This window comes from Capsicum annuum, chromosome 3 (genome assembly GCF_002878395.1).
Source record: "Capsicum annuum cultivar UCD-10X-F1 chromosome 3, UCD10Xv1.1, whole genome shotgun sequence".
NCBI classification, from domain to species: Eukaryota; Viridiplantae; Streptophyta; class Magnoliopsida; order Solanales; family Solanaceae; genus Capsicum; species Capsicum annuum.
In genome coordinates this window covers 269,514,728-269,535,800 of record NC_061113.1, presented here as the reverse complement: position 1 = coordinate 269,535,800, position 21,073 = coordinate 269,514,728, and the positions used below count along the sequence as shown (strand labels likewise).

At 35.8% G+C, this 21,073-nt stretch overlaps 2 protein-coding genes across 2 annotated transcripts; one reads left to right on the top strand and one right to left on the bottom strand.

Moving 5' to 3' along the window:
- Window positions 1-85: 85 nt before the first annotated feature.
- LOC107861600 (protein MANNAN SYNTHESIS-RELATED 1) lies at window positions 86-3,786 on the top strand. The gene is made up of 6 exons (XM_016706891.2): window positions 86-1,321; window positions 1,727-1,847; window positions 1,940-2,010; window positions 2,135-2,220; window positions 2,453-3,032; window positions 3,160-3,786. The coding sequence occupies exons 1-6, from the start codon at window positions 1,220-1,222 to the stop codon at window positions 3,436-3,438; spliced, it is 1,239 nt and encodes a 412-aa protein (XP_016562377.2). The 5' UTR covers window positions 86-1,219; the 3' UTR covers window positions 3,439-3,786.
- A 591-nt stretch (window positions 3,787-4,377) lies between these two features.
- On the bottom strand, window positions 4,378-20,429 carry LOC107861599 (calcium-transporting ATPase 9, plasma membrane-type). Its single transcript, XM_016706890.2, has 33 exons — window positions 20,004-20,429; window positions 19,494-19,610; window positions 19,375-19,414; window positions 18,503-18,618; window positions 18,270-18,401; window positions 18,097-18,186; window positions 17,023-17,092; window positions 16,015-16,085; window positions 15,833-15,916; window positions 15,671-15,748; window positions 15,519-15,590; window positions 14,835-14,918; window positions 14,663-14,745; window positions 14,469-14,577; window positions 13,359-13,414; window positions 13,217-13,259; window positions 13,021-13,104; window positions 12,777-12,914; window positions 12,330-12,395; window positions 12,147-12,248; window positions 11,285-11,395; window positions 10,927-11,094; window positions 10,186-10,245; window positions 9,465-9,629; window positions 9,244-9,360; window positions 8,225-8,323; window positions 6,605-6,742; window positions 6,276-6,376; window positions 5,695-5,740; window positions 5,431-5,565; window positions 5,130-5,237; window positions 4,947-5,038; window positions 4,378-4,855 (listed from the first exon to the last, which is right to left on the bottom strand). The coding sequence occupies exons 1-33, from the start codon at window positions 20,172-20,174 to the stop codon at window positions 4,759-4,761; spliced, it is 3,243 nt and encodes a 1,080-aa protein (XP_016562376.2). The 5' UTR covers window positions 20,175-20,429; the 3' UTR covers window positions 4,378-4,758.
- Window positions 20,430-21,073: the final 644 nt, after the last annotated feature.

Here is a 21,073-nt window from a genome sequence, read left to right as displayed (position 1 = left end):
ATCCATCAGCTTCAGTGAAGTCTCTTATGATAGATATTATCGATACTCCCGAATATTATTCCAAGGGGTAAAAATATAAAAATCTAAGACCATTTTTACTAGTCGAAGGTAAAAAGATTTCAAATAAAGGTAGGAAGGGAAAGTTAGAAGTACAAAAAAAAAAAAGAGCGTTGAGAAGTAAGAATGAAGTGAATCAAACCAATAATTGATGAAAAGATGATAGATTAAAGTCAATTATTAGATCCAGAAAGAAACCATACTTCCCTTCATTATTGTTTTTTCATTCTTCATTTGTCGTGTTTCAACTAAACAGATAGATGGAAAAAAAATAAAATAAAACTGGAGATGGAGAAAGGGATGAAAGGCACGTGGCAAGTTGAGTCAGGTAAAGTCACGAGAGTGTGAGGTGCCGACAACTTTTCTTCTTTCCCTTGTGATTCACTCATATACCTTCACCTACCCTCTAGTCTCTCCATGGACAATCATACATCCAATTAGTTTTTATTTAGTACTAGTATATTTATAAGCTTTTCGTAAAGAACAAGTTTAAGCTAATTACTACTAGAATCGAATACAGGATAGAAGTTTCATAAGGTTATAAGTTATCGGTCCACCGACGAGGGGTATTTTATTGTGAAAGGGTGTTGATGTAAAAATGTTTATCCAATATATTATTGATTGGTAAACAAAATTAGGTGCAAAGTGAATAAAAGGAAAGGAGAAGTGTCGGTGAGTGTGGCCCTTCTCTTTCTCTCTCTCTCTCTCTCTCTCCGACACACTTTTAACTTACTCCAACACTTAAAAACACTGCTCCCCTACCCAACTCATCTTTAACGTGCCTATTTTAGAATTAAATTTTACTGTTTGATTAATTAAATAGGATAGGAATATATAGTTTCAAAATTCTGTTTTTTATTGGTGAAAATAAATAAAAGTATAATCTCCAGATAATATTTATTCAGTATACCCGCCCTAATTGTAGTAATGTAAGATTGTTGGAGTGACCAGCTACCTAACTAAGAGTGCGGGGGGTGCAGACTTGCAGTTTGTTCCAATTTCCAAGCAATTTCACTTTACAAATAAATAGTGTACAAGGCAGGAAGGCAGGCAGGCAGGCATCATTTATTATTTGTAGTAAGAGTAGCAGTTTGGTCTCTCTCATTGCTCAGGGAGTAAGTCCGTCCAGCAGAAGCAGCCATAGTTAGTTAGTAGCGTGAGTATGGCTGTCGATCCGAGGCAAGTGTTGGCTGGAGTCCTTACTATCACTATGTTCGTCATGCTTGGGGACATGATCAAACGGGATCACTTTGATTCTCTTTCTGTAATCCCCCCCTTCCTCTTCTTCTTCTTCTTCTTCTTCTTCTTCTTCATCATCATTATCGCCTTAATATTCCATCTGCATCTCATTGTGCTGCTTTACTTGCTTCCGTTTCGTTTCTACATACTGTAACATACACACTTTCTCCGTTGCTCTTCCTCTCCTCCTCTCTTCTGTTGCTTTATGAACCCAAACTTTATTACTACTACTACTCGACAGATCTATCCCAACAATTCTCTCTCTGCCTCCACATCTTCTCTTTCTATTTATAGATCTACTAAAATTACGTACTACTACTAATGTAGCAATTCATAATTAAGAGGGATTGATTGATGCAATATCTCATTATCTTCCTTGTTTCACTTTACCAAAGAATTTATATTTGATCAATTGTGGTTTGCTTTTAAGGTGGAGGATTCTGAAGCATCAATTCATGGTACTAGAAAGCAAAGTCTAGTTAGCAATGGAGGTGGCCCTTGGAAACAAGATGCTGAATCCCTTAACTCCTGTTGGACTAAACCAAGTCTCGGTGAGAGATCTATTACCGTTCGCTCTTTAATGTACTACTTACCTGCTTATGTTTCTTCATCTCTTGTTAATTGTATATGTTTGTTGTAACAGAGGAAGCTGACGAGTCGCAAGGATATGTTACCTTCTCCCTCACTAATGGTCCTGAATATCACGTCTCTCAGGTACGTATATATCTTCTAGTATTGTATACAAGCATAAATTGGTGCCTCCAATCTACGCCATTTTCAGAGTTTAAAAATCCATACTAATTTACTTTTGTATGCTCTTGCCTGTGTCAATTTGCAGATTGCTGATGCGGTGGTAATAGCAAGATATTTGCGAGCAACTCTTGTACTCCCGGACATAAGAGGAAGTGACCCTGCTGATAAAAGGTTTGATTTTTTTAAAAATGGTCAGCTTGTTATTCTAGTGGGGTTTTGCTGCTTGTTTAAAACAGAAGTTTTTGAGTTTATACAGATTCATGTTGTGTGTTCTAACTGCAAAGAACTTTAATGTACTAAATTAAAAGTAGGGGAGGCTATTAAAATTGCTGCCGTGTTAGTATTGACATTATCCAGGTGCACCCCATTTTAATATAAGCTCAAAATGTTGCTGTCTTTTCAGGAAATTTGAAGATGTTTATGATGTTGAGCAGTTTGTGAAAAACCTTGATGGGGTGGTAAAAGTAGAAAAATCTCTGCCATCTAAAGTCTCTCAAAGGAATCTAGCAGTTGTTAAGGTTCCTAGCAGGGTTACTGAAGAACATATTGCTGATAACATCGAGCCAGTTTTCAGATCAAAGGGGAACGTTAGGTTGGCCACATATTTTCCATCTGTAAACATGAAAAAGACAAAAGAGAATAGCAACATAGATTCAATTGCATGTTTGGGGATGTTTGGAACTCTAGAGCTTCAACCTGAAGTTAATGGAGTAGTTGAGTCTATGGTGGAGCGCTTAAGAACTCTGAGTAGGAAGTCAAACGGGCAGTTTATCGCGGTGGATCTGAGGGTTGATATACTGGAGAAAAAGGGGTGCCAAGGAAACAGTGATTCTAAATCCAAGAGTTGCTATGGTCCACAGGAGATAGCCATGTTTCTGAGAAAAATTGGTTTCAACAAAGATACAACTATATATCTTACTCAACCCAGGTGGGATAGCAGCCTTGATGCATTGAAGGATCTCTTTCCTAGAACATACACTAAGGTATAATTTCTTGCGTCATTCATTCTTACCCCTTCATGTTTCACTGTTCAATAGGGAGAGAATGTCCAGATATATTTCTGTGTATGTGTTTAGTTTTAGTTTTTGACACTCCGAAATGCAATTGCAGGAAAGCATAATGCCCATCGACAAAAAGGCAAAATTTCTTGACAATGAGAATTCTGAACTGGAGAAAGTTATCGACTTTTACCTGTGTTCACGGAGTGATGTATTTGTACCAGCCATCTCAGGTCTGTTTTATGCCAATGTGGCTGGCAAGAGAATAGCGTCTGGAAAGACTCAAATACTAGTTCCTGCTGATATTTCTGGTTCCTCTGCTTCTTCAACAGACTACATATCTCATTACGTCTCAAAAAAGAATCACTTTGCCTATTCGTGCTTCTGTTAATTAGCTCGTTGTGAAGACAAAAGGTCAATGAACCAACAATATAGTCCTGCAGTTCTTTCAATTTTTAAGATGGGATGAGCTCTCTCTAGTCCTGCAGTTCCTTTCAACTTTTTGTTTACAGAAGACACGAGTTTGTTTCTATAATTTGTAGTGATGAATATTTAGATAGTCCTTGCTGGGGTTCTTTTGTAGAGAGATGTATGTCTTGGTGGAAGAGATCCAAGTCCCCTCCTCCCTTCAACCCCAAAACAAATTGTGTTCAAGTTTTTATCATTTGTTGGATTTGGACATACGGTATTATCACGAATATAGTGTGATTTGAATGGAAACATTTTTGTGTTTCATTAATGCCGCTGTCCACTTTTTGTTATTGTTGAGAGGAGCATAGACGAAGCACTCAGACTACCCCCCTATTTCAAATTTGTCAAACAAACCCTTCATTTTCATTTGAATCACAAATCATACGCCTTTCTATAAAAATCTTTTGACACGAATAGATATACTCGATTTCCAAATTGTTTGCATTAACTTCATAGATTCGATTTCCAAATTGTTTGCCTCAAATTCGTATATTCGATTCCACTTATTTCACATAGACGCATACTGTTGTGTTGAAACAAAATAAAAGAAAAGACGAAACCAATAGCACAACACACCGGTTATTAATTTACACATGGTTCTGAGGAGAATTATCAAATTTCGTGCACTGAAATAGTAGTATAAATAGTAGGAGGTTCTAGGCACGACTGGCGACACACGTTGGCACTAGTGTTAATTATGCTCTTCCTGTTGGCATTTGTGAATGCAAACACAACTGCCACACCAAAATTAATACACCTATCTGTTCGGTGAAAATGTTTACCACAAATTTCCATACTTATAGATATGCATCATGCAAATTACTATAATTTAGACTTGCTACTTAACTCCGGTTAATTCGGCAAAACAAAACAAAATATAGATATTTTATCATGTACTATAAGCAACGCACTTTTCTGGTTGCTTTCTAATGACACACACAAATTACTATAAAACAAGATTTATACTTACTATTTATTGTTGTGTAAAAAGAAATATACGCATACTTATCGTGCAACATACTATGAGGTTTCTTTCTTTTTGGGGTTCTCTTTTCTTCCTATTCAGCACTTCTAAATGCTAAACTCCTATGTTATGTAACAATTCTAGAAACCTAGTGGGCAGTATACATACCCTAAGATTGCTTTCTAATGTCATCTTCATTTTTTTTTTCCCTTCCAATAAACAGCAAAGTAGAACGGTAGATGCACGGCAAGCAACAGCTGCATGAAAGCAATTTGTTTATGCTTTACGAGCTGCAATGCATCGCTGATATAACTTGATAGCCACGGGTGTCTTTGGAACTGGGATGAATTTTCCCGCAGCAGCAAGAGGCCAGCTGTGACGACAATAAACAAAGATGTTGAGATGCGGATGAGGTAATCAATAGCTAGCTAGTCAAACCCAACAAAATCTCTCTTGTACGATACCTGATAATACCAATAACAAGTGAAACCATCCATAATTGCCAACTGAGTCTAACTGTCTTTGTAAAATTTCCAAGGAACTGAATGATAATGATCTGTTATATTGGAGTGGTATGTGATAGTTAGTGACGAAAAATGAAAGAATTATAATAAGAAATTCATCCATGTTGAAAGATTATTTCTCACCTGAAGTACGAAAGTAGTTCCTATAACACCAGAGAAGAGGGGGTTTTTGGTCACGCCAGTAAAGACATTAATTTCATCTGGCTTTCGAGCGTTAACCTCATTGAATATCTGTATTTGAATTTGAACTAGTTAGATGTCTGAGGCTTGATGTGTAAACCAGCCTTGAATAAGTTTAGTGAAGAAAGAAGATCATCGATAGAGAGAATAACTACATAACGAAATACATGGCATACAGACATTCCCTTTTTCATCAGATAATATACACTTGTTTTCTCCTTTGCACTAAGATGAAAAAACTTACTTGGCAGAAAACAAATGCGTTGAAAATTAAGGTATTCTTCACCATTTTAGCATGTTTTGGGTCATCATGCTCTAAGTGGAGAATACTCTTGCCCTGGAAATTAAGAACAAGAAGGATTCCAATTTGGTAGAGAGCCTGCAGAGAAGAAAAAAAATGAATTTGTTTTAAAAAATAGCATGACATTAAAATTTCTGTTTTAAGGCGAAAATAGCAAGATAAAACAAAACAACAATGTCTTATACTACATCAGTAAAGACCACAGACCTGAATTAACAAGTTCCTCCACATGATATTTGTTACCAGAGGTTCCCTAAGTTTCACAAGTGATAGTGTTAGAGCATGTAAAAAGAGAGAGAGAATTCTTGAGACACAATAAAATAAGCAAAACAATGTTGTGTCTGATCTTTCTGTGAACTAGAAAAACCATGCATGAAATATTAGGGAACATACAGAAGGTGCAAGCCAATTTATTTTAGATAAAGAATATATGTCCAATGATGAATTTTTTTTCCTGCAAGTGAGGAGTTCTGAGATTAAATAGAATTTTTGTTCCTGCAAGTGAGGAGTTCTGAGATTAAATAAACGACACAGAAGCTAACAAAAGAAATTAGTAAAATTTACATCTTGATCTGAAAGATTTTGAAAAGCAATGTCTTCACATATAATATAGAACGCTTCAATCTTACATTCCCAGAAATTATAATAGATGTACTGATCACGCACCATTTTAAAACTCAATCTAGCAGGCTCTGTGGCATAATTCATTTGACAACTAGAAATCATAAAAAGTATCATCAAATACAAGGAGATTGCATGGTAAATTGCCATTTTGAAGAGTTGCTCACCTTCGACCAACGGGAGGTCTATGCATAAGATGGTCAGTTGGTGGTTCGGTAGCCAAAGCTAGTGCTCCTAGAGTATCCATAATGAGATTGACCCAAAGAAGCTGCAAAAAAGGTATCCTTGAGCAAAATGACAACATACCACAAGTTGTGGGTCTGGCTAAAATGCAAAACAAGAAGATATTCCGCAGTCTACAATACGCAAGTCCTCATTACCCACTTAATGATAAACACAACACACATATACATATACATATTTATACCTATTAAATTACTATTTATATATGCATTCCTGCATCTGGGGGTCAGAAGAGAGAGAGAGAAGAGAGGACCTGCACTGTGTTTAGAGGAACATCACCAGAAGAAACTGCTGCCACAACATTGATTACAAGAGCTGCGACATTAACAGTGAGCTGGAATTGAATGAATTTCTGAATATTTGCATAAACAGAACGGCCCCAGCGTACGACCTACATTGAGATACATTAAGTCAAGGACCATGACTTTTCATCTATGCTATCACGCTAAGCCACCGATAAAATAAAACCAACTTATACAACACAGACATGGATTAAAAAGACACATCATCTGCTTCCTCAGTGTTTGGCTGCTTTCTCCAAGTTGTCAAAGATAAGCATGGCTCAAAGGATTGGTTTCAAGTCAAAGAAGAATAATAACAAGGAAATTTGACGATACAAAGGCAAAAGAATGCACTGCTTGTTTCTCATATTCTGACTCTTCTTTTTTACCGTTGCGCCCCCTCTTTGTCACTACATCATCTAACAAAATATCTGCAGAACTTCGATTTTCATGTTGACTTTCAAAATTTGACAAGCTATATTCTAATTGAAAGTTCAGACTATATTCTAATACCTGCAGTTTAAAATTGCTCAACATCTAAGGTTTGTTGGGCGAGCTTCAATGAAAAAAGACGCAAATGGAGAAAAAAGTGCAAGTATCTACGTTTAGTTCAATACTAATTTTATAAGCATGAATGACAAATATATGAAAAAGGAAATCGAAAAACAATTACGATAAAGTGAAATATCAATTTTTAGAGTCGCCTGTTTAGAAGAGACTCATTAAGCAAGAAAAAGTATGCCTAAGAAACTTGATGACGACAATGACGCACGCATAAAGCGAGTTGAAGCGTTCAACATGTTTTGAGCCTTGCTTCATGGCTTAAAAGCGCCTTTGATAACACTGGAAACATCTACATGGTTGATGAATAATAATTTATGATCTCAGAATAAGTGGTTTAGAAATTATACCATTAGTCCAAGTCACCTTCATAAATTCAGCAAAATTACCTTTCAAGATCATAATAAAAAGAAGTTATCAAAGAAATATCCTTTGGGTTGCAGCGGATGGGAAAAAGAAGTTTCACTTAGTTCGATGGGAGACCATGACATCTCCTAAACGGTGGGGAGGCCATGGGGTCAAGGACTTGAAGATTGTTAACAACGCTTTTGTGAGTAAATGGTTGTGGAGATTTGGGATGGAGGGAGAATCTTTATAGAGAGGGGTGATTGAGGATAAATATGGCGAAATGGAGAACAAACGTGATCACAATGCCTTTTGGGAGTGGTGTGTGAAGGAATATTATAATGAAAGAGTGGGATGCTTCTTTCGATAATATTGCTTTGAAACTTGGGGATGGGAGTAGAGTTAGTTTATGGAGGTAAAAGTGGTGCGGAAGTTTGGTGCTAAGGATGAATTCCTGATGTTAAAATTAAAAAAAAAAAAAAGGAAATAAGTACATATCTCTGAGCTTTTGACCTTTGATGTTCTCACCAGAATACTGAAGTTTATGGAAAGCGTGCGGTATTTTAATGGTGCAAAGACAGTAAGCATTTCTGACATCGTACATAGTTGAGAATATAATCACAGAAAATAATTTCTATAAGCAACTAACATTTTCATCAAACACCAAAAGATATTTTCCAACTCACTTTCACTACTGAAGCAAAATTGTCATCCAAAATAATGATGTCAGAGCTTTCCTTTGCAACTTCTGTTCCTTGAATGCCCATGGAAAGGCCTATATCAGCCTAAATATTGAAACACCATGAAATTAATTAAACACAGAAAAATCACTAGACAAATACAAATACAACATGAGCTTAAACTACAGCAAATAAGGCATTCAAAAAGAATGATGTAATTAGGCACCCAAAGCTGCTATTCCAAACTAAATACAGTAATTGACCATTGGCAATATTCTTAAACCTTGAGCATAAAGTCATGGTACATTACTTATCCAGGCAATCAATAATATTTGAGGATAGTAGATTCCGAAGCAGATAGCAAAGTGGTCTCACTGGAGATATGTAAGACCCCATAACTTTAGACCTTTGAACCCAGTAGATTTGGCTTAAGAATCTCAAAAATCACCCCAAAACTGGAATATGCAGACCACCCAAGGAAAGTCAAGTAATTCAACGTACCAGGAATGTTTGGAAATACAGTGAGCAAAGGGATGAAGGTTCGAAATGATTAAAGTACGATAATGAAGACTAAAAATAATGTTTTTGTGTTCCAAAGGAGGCTAAGGAATAGTACCATATCTTATGTACATGATAATAAGTATAGAAAGCTTGTTGGAAAGTGATGTTAGGTCTAAGGAGAGCCTAGCATAAAGTTGAGATTGGAAGCTATGCCAGGGGCTAAGTTTTTGAATGAGGTTCCACAAGTCCAACTTAAAATGAGGTTATGTTGAAATCCTGACCTTCATTTACTATTAACGTTTCCTTAAGCTTGCCTCTTGTAGAGCTTGCTGCATCATGTTTATCTTCTTCTTTTAATTTATAGTGAACAATCAAATACCAATCGTCTATTTCTCAAGTGGCATAGGATCAAAGCACTTCTTCTTAAAGTTTGTTTCAGTACAAGGATCAGCAAGTGAAGACACAAAAATCGTACGAAAACTAAACAATTGAATAAACAGAAAGCGATAAGAAAGTCATCAAACCTCATGCAGTGCAGGAGCATCATTAGTTCCATCTCCAGTAACAGCAACGACTTCCCCTATTTTACGCAGAGTTTGCACAAGCAAAAGCTTGTCACTTGGTGATGACCTTCCCATAACCTAAAACCAGCTTTCTACTTTTAACAAGACGTGCCAACATATAACAGGAGATACAAGTAGATTAAATATATAAATCAGTTATTATCTCTTCATGGATAACATACCGACATTCTTTTTGCAACTTGTTCTTGCTCCTTTTCAGACAACTCACGGAAGGTCTTTCCCTCAATAACTTCAAATTCTGTGTCTTCAGTGTTTGAAGTTAAAATGCCACACTCCAAGGCAATTGCTCTAGCTGTTTGAATATTATCTCCAGTTACCATGCGCACCTAAAGGTTCTCAAGAATAAAGTTTTCGTTTATCAAAACAAATGCTTAAACTAAAAGGCATACCAGATATCCTCAAATTGTAAGTTATAATCATGTGTATAATGTGCACACATAACCATCACAAATACTGAACTATATGCATCCTGAAAAGGGCTAATAATTGAAATATTTAAAACCGTTCAAGAACTACCCAATTTCCCAATAAATTCCCTGTAATGAGGAAGATAGATTTTGATAGAATAAACATCGAAAAGATAGAATTAACTGGTTCATTATGATTGAAAGTTGGTTGCATTACAAAAAAAACATACCCAGTATAAGCCCACAAAATGGGGCCTGGGGAGGGTAGAGTGAACACATACCTTACCTCCACCTCAGAGGTAGAGAGGCTGTTTCCGGCAGTCCCTCGGCTCAAATAAGTTCAATTAATTAAACGATATCACCATGGACAAAAGTAAAAGTCTTGTTCCTGACGAAGTTAGATATGATTATATAGTTGATCATATCACCTTGTTGGCTATTATTACATCCATCTGCAGCCAAACAAAAAGATTACCTTAACACCAGAATCGCTGCACTGTCTCACTGCATCTTTGACACCTGGCCGACAAGGATCCTAGGTAGAAAGGCAAAGAAAGATAAATGAGAACTTGCAATACAACTCATCAAGAGTTAAATACTGCACACAAATATGTACTGTGTCGTATAATTTCTTCTTTATAAGGTTACGTCTTAGACAACCACAGCACACCTCGACTAATTCACGGGATACCTGCTATTTCCCACCGATACAGGTACCCAGTAACGCTACCCACCAAAACTTAGGAAGATGAGAAAATTCACCTAATTTTGACGTCATATACTCAATCTATCTCATTTTGTTTGATCATTTTTTAGTTTAGCTGTCTGTGAAGATTAAAAGTCAATTTAATATATAATACTTTTATAATATATTACTATATAAAATGACTGAAGTTCTACTTTAAATAGAATGCGACATCATTTAATCTTATGATAACTTCCAATTATTGTTAACACATATGTATCCAACAGAATAACTAAATTCAAACCATTTTCTCTCAAACCCCAACATAGTCGAGCCAGGTCAAACTTCAAAGAAAAGTAGGATGGGGGGAGTACATGTGCTGCAGACGTAAGATTAGCAAAGTAATCTGAGGATATGGTATCACATTTGTCATAAATTATAGTAGGAAAACTCAAGATGAGAGAAGAATGAGTTGAACAATATTCAAGAAACTATATACATCCCAACCACACGACCTTACAGAACATGTACCTTTATACCAAGTATTGCAAGCAAAATAAGGCCATCTTCAGGTAGAACCCATTGTGCCAGTCCTTCTTCATCAGTTGGAACCTCATCTATGTTACAAGTTTGGTATGCAATCGCAACACACCTCAAACTTTTTGCTGCCATCTCTCCAATAGCTTCTTTCAAAAAATCCTGCAGCCACCATAATTACTAAAAAGAGATGAAAGGATGAAGCCTGCAATGAAGTGTGCTTTTGTGATTTCTAATTTTGCTTATGCTGTAGTGCCCAGATGCTGGGCAATATAAAGTCAACATAAGTGTACACAGGACTCTATTTTATCAGAATGTTCTCTCTTAGAAACTATTCGTAACTTCTTCTAACCTTCTCCCTTTCAAAGGATTGCAAGCAGCCATTTGAGTCAAGGTATCCGGTACATGATTCCAGTATAATTTCAGCTGCACCCTTCCAGTGTATATGAACTTGAGAGCCACTCTGCAAAATAAGAAAGAAAAACTGTTAAATATACAACTATAACCTCATAAGTGCAGATAATTTAAATAGTTCATCCACCCATATGTATATGTTGGAGGAAATAAACAATGTGCATCAGCAGAAGAAACTATCATGTGAGCCATAATGAAAACAAGAAAGAATGAGTTGAACATCTAAAGAGGACACAGCACATCTGCTAGCTCGCATCTTAGGAGGCCCTTATTTTGATGAGTGCTTATGTACCTGAATGTCATATGCAACAACTAACTCCATTCTTATTTATCACAGGATAATCATACAATCAGAATCAGGTGAGATGAATGCTACAGCGGACCCTAGGTTAGTCCGAAAGAATCACTAGCACTGGGGCATATTATACATATCATTTACAGGAATCTTCTTGTTCTTAAAGCCTGAGGACCTTTTGACACGATCTTTGATTTGAAACACAAGTAGATTAACTTAGCCAATGACATCTTGCAAAGAGATAACTTGTTGCGGTTTCCAGACTACAACCTTGATTCTTAATTTTAACATAATACTTGAAGCCTCACAAGGTAGGTTTCAAATTAGCTTGTTATGGGAAAAGAAATATCACCAAAAAGCTAAGTTCTCTCATTGAACTGATTATGTGGGGCAATAAATCCCTCTAAATGGTTATAAGTCATGCCCAATTTTAATTAAATAAACCTTATTAAAGCGAACAGAATTATGAAGCTGCAAGTGCTTGAATATCAGATAAGTTGATTACCCGCTGTCTAACTGCAACACCTCCTCTCTTCTTTGTAGAATTAAAAGGAGAGACATGAAGAATTATGGATTCTGATCTGACAACATCGAACTTCATTCCAATCTGAATAAATTGTGCATTAGTTGAATAAGCAGGATTTTGTTGATTTACAGAAGTAGATGGAAAGATAGTTGTTCATACTACCTTGACGCCCCATGAAAGAATGGCTTTTTCAGTGGGAGATCCTGAAACCTCTATTCCCTTGCCATCCTACGGAGAGGGGAAACTGAGTCAAAAATAGAAAGAACCACGGCATGCATGGCAAAGACAAGAAATTAATTTCTGCAGATTAGGCAACAAATTAAATTTGAAGTATTGGTCATGATGAAGGTGGGAAAGATGAAGAGGTGCAAACAATTGATTCAAATATTACTGCAAATGTATAATAAGAGTTTTCTTCTTTGAAGAGTCGATCTGTGGGGACTAATATTTCAAGAGCATTTTGAGTAAATGTCATCTAAGCAGACTATTAAGAATTCTCATATCAAACTTTTCCATTAATGTCTGCCACCCTAAAGCCATCAAAATACACAGCACGTGTATGAGAGAGATTCAGAGATTATTTAGGGAGAGACAAGGAAACAGACATACCTTAGAAGTAAAGACACTGCCAGATGTATTCTGAGTAATGCCCTCATTCAGAAGAGAAGAAACAGCTGAATGCAACTGTGAACCATCTTCAGGTGAATTGAGCTTCGTTTCCCCAATATAGGCTTCTACGACTGTCATCTGCACAAACACAAGCATATAAGTTATCATAAAATCTGTGAATTAGAGTAGAAATGTAACTGAAGGTGTCAGTCTGAAGATAAAAAGCATGAAACTTCAATGTAACCTGATTTAGAGTCAGTGTTCCAGTTTTATCACTGCAGATAGTTGTAGCAGAGCCCATAGTTTCACAAGCTGAAAGTCTGCGCACCTGCAAATTAAATAAAGAAATTATTTCAAGCATGATTACCGTAAAATCAACATTCTTATATATTTAACTAAATAATCAAACAGATATAGCAAAGTAGGAAAGAGATATGTACCAAAGCCTTGTCAGCCATCATTTTCTTCATTGAGTAGGCTAAACTGTCACAACATTTAGAGCAGGAAATGATTTAAGAGAATTGTAAGGCACAGGAAAATAAGTCGATAGTGTTGGGTAAGAGGCAACCATTTGATACTTACGTCAGTGTAACAGCTAAAGGAAGACCTTCAGGGACAGCTACAACCACAATTGTGACCTGAAAAGAACTTATTGCATTATATAGACAACATTCGAATTTGTAGGTTCTGAATTCTGTCAGACACTTAATGTCTTCCATGAACAACAAACTTGGACAAATAGTTTTGTACAAAAGATACAACCATTCATTATTGGAGACCAAACCAGATCAAAGTATTAAAAGATATGGGTACTTCTAACATATTGTTGAATCCATTTTGGAGCATTTTTTACCGTCTCTTAAATCTTTTATCGACACTTATGTTTTGACCATGAAACAATTTGGAGTACTAAAGGATATTGTCCCAAAAAGGTGACCATTGGATGGACACTATTTAGGAACATGGCTCTTCCTTTCTCTTTGTTTTTGAGCAATGCATGTCTATGAAGGCAAGTTTACTTGAAAATCTCAGAACTTACAATCTACGGGCCTCATTGAGAAAAGACAGAAGATACAATAGAACATCTATAACAAAGATAATAATACAAATAATATACTATGTTAACTTCTAATAATATGCATACACCTCGATCGGGCGATCCCACATAGTTTAGGATTCAGGTGTGCAATTGGTTGATTAATATATGACAAGACTCCACTTCTACATTCATTGATAGGTAGTAAAACTATGTTCTTTTCTTGAAAACTAGATTTAAAAAAAAAAAATGCTTTCTGTAGTGCACTGTCTGTTCAATCCAATGTATCTATGGATTGCCGAATTCGCTTGTGACAAGTCCTAGCATTAGTATGATTTCATTGACTGCGTAAGGGCGATCCATATGATGAAGAATGACATTACAAATAGCGTTCTGAACTACAGTACCTAAGAGAAGTGGAAATCAAAAGAAAAGGGCTTTTTCAATTCTTAGATAGTGGAACTAAAATTTGTTACTCCATTGATGTCCACTGGAATCCTTAATATACATATATATATATCTATATACATATATATATATCTATATACATATATATATATATATATATATATATATATCTAGTGCATGACCAAGTCAGAGACTAAAGGGTAAAGCATGTAAGATAAAACTAAAAACAGTGATCAGCAAGAACTTACAGCTGCAGTGATAATATGTACAACTCCATCCATGGTTTTACTGACACTGGTCTGTCCACGGACAAACTGGGTAGTCCCATCTAGATTTTTGCTATTTCCCGTGAAGAACCTGGGGGACGTAATATTTGAAGTCATATGCAATACTTAGCGTGCAAACTGTACAGAAAGGCCTTGGAAGGATGCAATGTCTTTACCTGCTTAAAAGAACAATGAGCACAAAGAGAGCAACAGCAAGGCCAACAATGCCAATAAAGGTGGCAACCCCATTCAAGCGCACCTGCCATGATGTCATTGAAAAGCTAAACACAGAATGGATATAACAAGTAGAGAAATTGATAGAGATGGACAGCAAATTCTAATTATAACCTGCAAAGGAGTTTCTTCACCAGTATCATCTGATATACTCGCCATCAACAATCCCCATTCAGTATTGATTCCTACACCAGTTACCTAAATAAAAATATATGTTCAAGGAGATAGCAATGAGGGTAACTTTGTTTTCAATATAGAACGGGAGACATTCTTTGAAGACATTCATTCATAAACATCACCAAAACAACCGTATACAAATGTCATACCAAAAGATCAAGACTCTACAAAATATGAAACTCTACAAACTCCACTCAATCCTCTAAGCAAGAGGGAACTTCTTGTTTACACCAAAAGAAAATAAGAGAACGGGAGACAGTCTTTGAAGACATTATGGGATGTTTGGATAAAATTTAGGTCAAGTTGAAGTTGAAGTTGAAATGAGTAATTATACATGCTTGAACATGAATTTCACTTTGGAAAAAAGTTGAACTTTTGTGAACTATTATTTTACTTGAATTACTGTTCTCTATTTCAAGACATAATGGACTGAATTGTAAGATAAACATCGGTTTGCAAATTAATAATTTGAGTTTTATTTGCGATAATGAAATAAAATTTATGGCCAAATCTAGAAAAATGTCTAAAGGGTCATCTGCCGGAAATTAGCTCCTAAATCCTCAAAGGGATGAGGGAGATCGGAATAAAAGAAAACAAAAGAAAGAAATAAGATGATCTTACTAGCATGGTTCCAGCACCATCTGCTACCTTGCAACCAGCCATCAAGAAAGGTGCCTTCTGATTTTTGTTTACCTTCAAAAATGATATGACATTTAAGATCATTTTGATCAATGAGCTAATAGATACTATTCAAGAAAGTCTGACCAGCTTACAATCTTGCTTTCGCCAGTCATGCTAGACTCATCAATTGCCAGAGAATGACCAGAGATCAAAACTCCATCTGCAGGAACCTGGAAGAACCAAAACTTTGTCTCTTTGATCAGAAATTGACTAGAGAAGAGGCAGAAAATATATATATATGCTGCCACCTCTACCTGATCGCCTATCTTGAGAGGAACAACATCACCAACAACAATTTCGTATATTGAAATTTTTTCCCTCCTGCCGGCTCTAATAACCTTGAGAAATCATTTTCAAGCAGCTAGTTAATCATCTATAAGTAAGAGTCGTAATTAGTATAAGTTTAACGAATCTATGAGTCGTAAACTGCAATTACCTCTACTTGGATATTACGCTTTTCTTCATTTAAGTTCTGAAATCTCAAGGACTGTCTGTAGTCACTTGTTGCTAAATGAAAATTTACCAAACAAAATCAACCATATCAAAGATGCAGTAGCAAATAAGATTGATAGGGAATTCCCGAATTATACAAACAAATCCAGAATACAAGATAGGAACTTGCAAAACCACTCTGAAAAGCTAGACAAGTTAATCTATTGAAAAAAACATGCATTGAGGAGAACCACGGATAGAAAGCTATATTAGGATCAACTAGCAAGATTCCACCTGATGAATTGTTCAATTGCAGTACTCACAAAATTTACCTCGTACTTAAGAAAGAAGAGAAGAAGACTGGATTGATAAAAAGAATAAGAGTAAACATAATTAAACTTAGAACAAATAAATGAATAGCTCGTGAAGAACATTAAAAGAGAAAGAGAATAATCAATTTATTTGATAGGACGGAAAATGCATGTAAGAATGCAACTTGTTATGTGGAGAACTAAAGCTACCGGTAGCCAACAGAAGAAAGAAACTATACTTTTAGTAACCATATTATTTTCTAAATATGGTAGAAAATCTGTAACATGAATCTGGTGTGGCTTGACCAAGCTAAACACGTGAATATACAGAGAGAGAGGAGGAAGTATACAAAAGCAAATTAAGCTGCAGCAGGACTTTTATCACTTATGTGAAACTATGAGAGGTTAATATCTTTTTTCTGATTCTATTAGAGTTTCATGGTTTTCTTGAATGTTAATGATATTCTTCGATTTGTTCCAGTTGTTAATACAAATTCAGTGACCTGGGATTGACAAAAGAAAGCATCCAAGCCATTGTAGAATTTAATGGATTCTAAAAATCCATTCACTTGGATTAAAAGTAGTAGACAAAGAAGAACCAAAGTAATTACCTGTTACAAAAATAAGCAGTAGAATTTTGATGACTTATAAAATCCATTCACTTGGATAAAAAGTAGACAAACAAGAACCATAGAAATTACCTGTTACAAAAATAACAAGAAGTACAGCAAAAGTTATGCTTCCACCATCAAACCATCCTTCTTTCAGGCCCTGTATAAATAATCATGAATTAAACTATTAGGAACAACCATCATTAAATATGAATTAACAACATCTCCTGATTTCCTAAATAATCAAGGACCATCTTTAATTTTACATTCATCCTTGTTTCTGTTCGGTAAAGAAATGGACATGGACCTAACTTATTCTCAAAATGTGAGGATTGTCCAAGACCATATAAGAAGTCCAACTGTTTATCTCACAAAACGATGTGGGGCTCAACCCCACCCCACCCGGCCCTCCCTCTGGACCATGGACAATGTAATATGGGGGTCCAACACCGGGATTAAGTAAGAATTGGGATAAGCCTGATGCGGATAACATGATAAAGAAATGGATGTGGGCCAAACGTAATCTAAAAAGCTAGCTCATAACAGTTATTTAGTAAAAGACAAAGCTACTTAAATCATGAAAAGAAGGAAAAACTTGGATCGAATAAGCGGTATTGGCTGCCTGTCAGCAAGTGAAGCCACATAGGTTTATGCTAAGAATATAGAAATTCTGATAGCATGTCAAAAGGGGAAAAGGGAAGAAAGAAGATTTCTGATTAATTTATCTACAACATATAAAGGTGATCCTTTTTCTATAAATTACAAATGTATCCTTAAATTAACTAAACAGTTCAAACTGCTTTGTTTTTTTTTTCTAAATTGAGGTCTTTACTGGTTGCCGTAGACATCTTAGGCGGAGCCAGGATTTCAAGCAAGGGGTTCAATATTAAAAAAAAAACTAAGTCGAAGGGAGGATCAACACCTACTATAACCACATAAAAAATAATTTTTATCATGTATGAATAGTATATTTTTCGTCGAAGCGGGTTCGGCTGGCTCCGCCTCTGGTAGACATCAAATTGACAAGTGACAACTCTGAAACTTTCAGATATTTGAACACGTAAAAGATAGGGGGGAAAAGATAGTACAACCCAGAGCTTTTAACATCAATAGATGAACCTATTTTGGCAATGATTAAAACTTGCAATATAAAGAGCAAAACACCTCTATATGTATTCCAAGCGCCAGTGATACTACAGCAGCTATAATTAAGATGATGAGAGTCAGATCTTGCCAAGCCTCCCAAAGGAACCTCTACAAAGAACAAAAATAATAGTTATATCTCACTTCTCCTTACAGAAATCAATTCAACAAGACAACATAGAACAAACTAATACCAAGTAACTGCGACCCTTTCTCATGGGATATGTATTTGCCCCAAACACATTTTTTCTTTTTGACAATTCAACATCATCATCAACAATTCCTGAATCAATATCCGTTTTTAACTTCTCTGATAAACCTTTGGCCTGAAGATGGCAGTATCAATATCAATATGCATATATAGATGAATCTGTTCTGATCGCATGGTTTTATGTAAGATAACTAAAACTCAGTGAAGTTAACATACTCCTCCATATTGTTGCAATGCAGAAAGATCGTGATCCCTAGTGACTGAAGTTAGCTGTTCAAGTGAAATTTCATAGTCACCACAGAGAGGTAGAGGAGCAACTTCGGTACCCAACACTAGCAAACAGAACAAATAACAAAAACAAAGCAAACAACAAGTTTAAGGTTAGTTGCAACTGATACGGATAGTTAGTATCTAAGCTACCAACAGTTAATGACAGAGGCTTGCAGTTACAAACTAAAATATATCCTTAAATTCATTTGATGTTCAAGATCTTGAAACTTCTGCTAGCACTTTGTCTGCCTACCTTAAATTAGCTTTAGGCAGCTTGGCTACCTTGTATATGCTTCCAAAAGACACAGTGTGAAACAATCGAATAGACTAGAGAAAAATTTTCACTTGTTTCTTGTTTACTTCACCAAACAATAGAATTATGTGCCAATAAGATAGATTTATTGATAGACAAATCAGACAACCATAAGACAAAATGACAGCGCTAACTTCACCTGTGCACCAAACAGGTAAAATGAGATGAAATATTAATTCACTAGTAAAGATCTCAATCGATAGAAGAGAAAGTGGATGAGAGGATGAGACAGAGAGAGGGGGCAGAGAATCCGCAAGCAATGAGTTAAGAAACAAAGCAACTACTTTAACAAATAAATCAATCAACAAATTTCGTTCATAATTTCGCATGAGATGGATGTTTTTCTGGGAATCTAAATTCTCCATTTAATACTAGACATTCAATCCCAAATGCCAGTGATCTATCAGCAGCACTTATTTTACCAGTGTTATGCAAGGGAAGCCGCAATATTTGGTAGATATTCAAGATAAACAATTAGTTGAAAAAGGATTTGCAAATTATATACCAATAGCTCGTTGTCCAGCAAGTTTAAAAAGCAGTGCCGCCTACAAAAGAAAATCAATAATGGTGAGATATTCATTAACGCAACCAAAAGAAGAGTATAGAAATGAATTTCATCATTACTCTTATGACTTGAGCGTGTGCTCTGATTATCCTTGCTCTTTGTTCTTTCTCTTCGGCTTTTCTCAAGTCGAAAGTATACCTAAACCGGCGTGAAGCATTAAGCACAAGTGCAGCTTCCTGTCGGTGATCAAAGGTTAATCAGAAAGATAAAGGGCATGCGGATCAATTATTTCTTACGCTATAGACAATAAGAATGAGATATTAATGCGTCGATCCTGAAAATGTACTAGTCAAAAGTTCTAACGAAAAAAGAACAAATTACTGAGCAAAAGAAACGAATACATAGGGAAAAAGGAAGCATGATTCATTGGTTCAAATATGAGAAGTCATCAACTGACAGAAGGTACTCATGACAACAAAAGGTTAATTAAGACATAGGATTTTTTAAGGAGTTCATTAGCATATAATATGTATAGTCAAAATTTAACGATTAAGAATAGAAAGGACATGGTAGATGGAGAAGTGCAACAACAAAACAAAACGTTGAAGCTGGATACAAGGAGGACTTACCCTCCAGCGTCTAAGAGCCTGGATAGATGCCTTCTTCGTATTGGCAATGTCAAAAGGATCAGAGAAATGGTCTTGGGGAGAGGAGTTGAGATGGGAGGGGGAGGCGTCCAGGTCAGTGTGATGGTGGAGTTGCATGGTAACAGGGGTATGATCATCAGTAGCAGTCGTCATGATGAGAGATGGCAATGGAGGCAAACAAATAAAAATAGTAATTGAGTAGTGTTGATGTTTTATTAATTAGGGAGAGGTGGAGCGACTATATAGGGGGGAATTAAAGCAACAACCCTGATTTGGGTTTTTTGCAGCCAAAAACAGCGGGATGCCGAGTTTTTAAGTGATCACATCATCATAATTCTCGGCACTCATTTCATAATTATTATATTGGGTTTTTCACAACTCATGCATCCCTCCCGAGTCTCTCTAGCTAAATAACTTTCTTAAAATTACAAAAGGTACACACATACTTAAAAGGCCTCTTGTCTCGTGACTTAAAAATTTCTCTCATTGAGCTGCACCTCAAAACATGGAACATTGTGTGTTCTTGATAAGGAATTTTATGGTGCCCCCATTCGAAGATTACACATTTCAGGCTATTGTTTAGCTGTGGTTTTGGTGGATAATAAATTTGACAATAAAAAATCATTTTACACTATCAATATTATTTAACCAAATTATTTTCAGATTACCTGTAAATGCTTGTTGTATATAGCTATCTCTAAGCGTCAAATGTATCGTCCATTGTTCTCTATAGAACTCAAACTCAATCCATTGTTCTGTATAAAACATTAAAAATGACCTCCATTTCAGACACGTAATCACATAAACATACACCTAGCTTATCATATTTACACTTATTTCCATTAAGTAATTACAAAAATCTGAAGATTCAAAATTAAAATTTCCAGTAATTATACAAAATGTAAGAATTTTCCATAATTAAACTCCAAACTATCGGAATTAATGTGGTTCGTCCTAAAAACATCCAGTGAATACGAACATTGATTATTGGGATATCAGAAAATGAAACTCAACTTCACATCTTACTATTAAACAGCAAAACACTCTTTAAG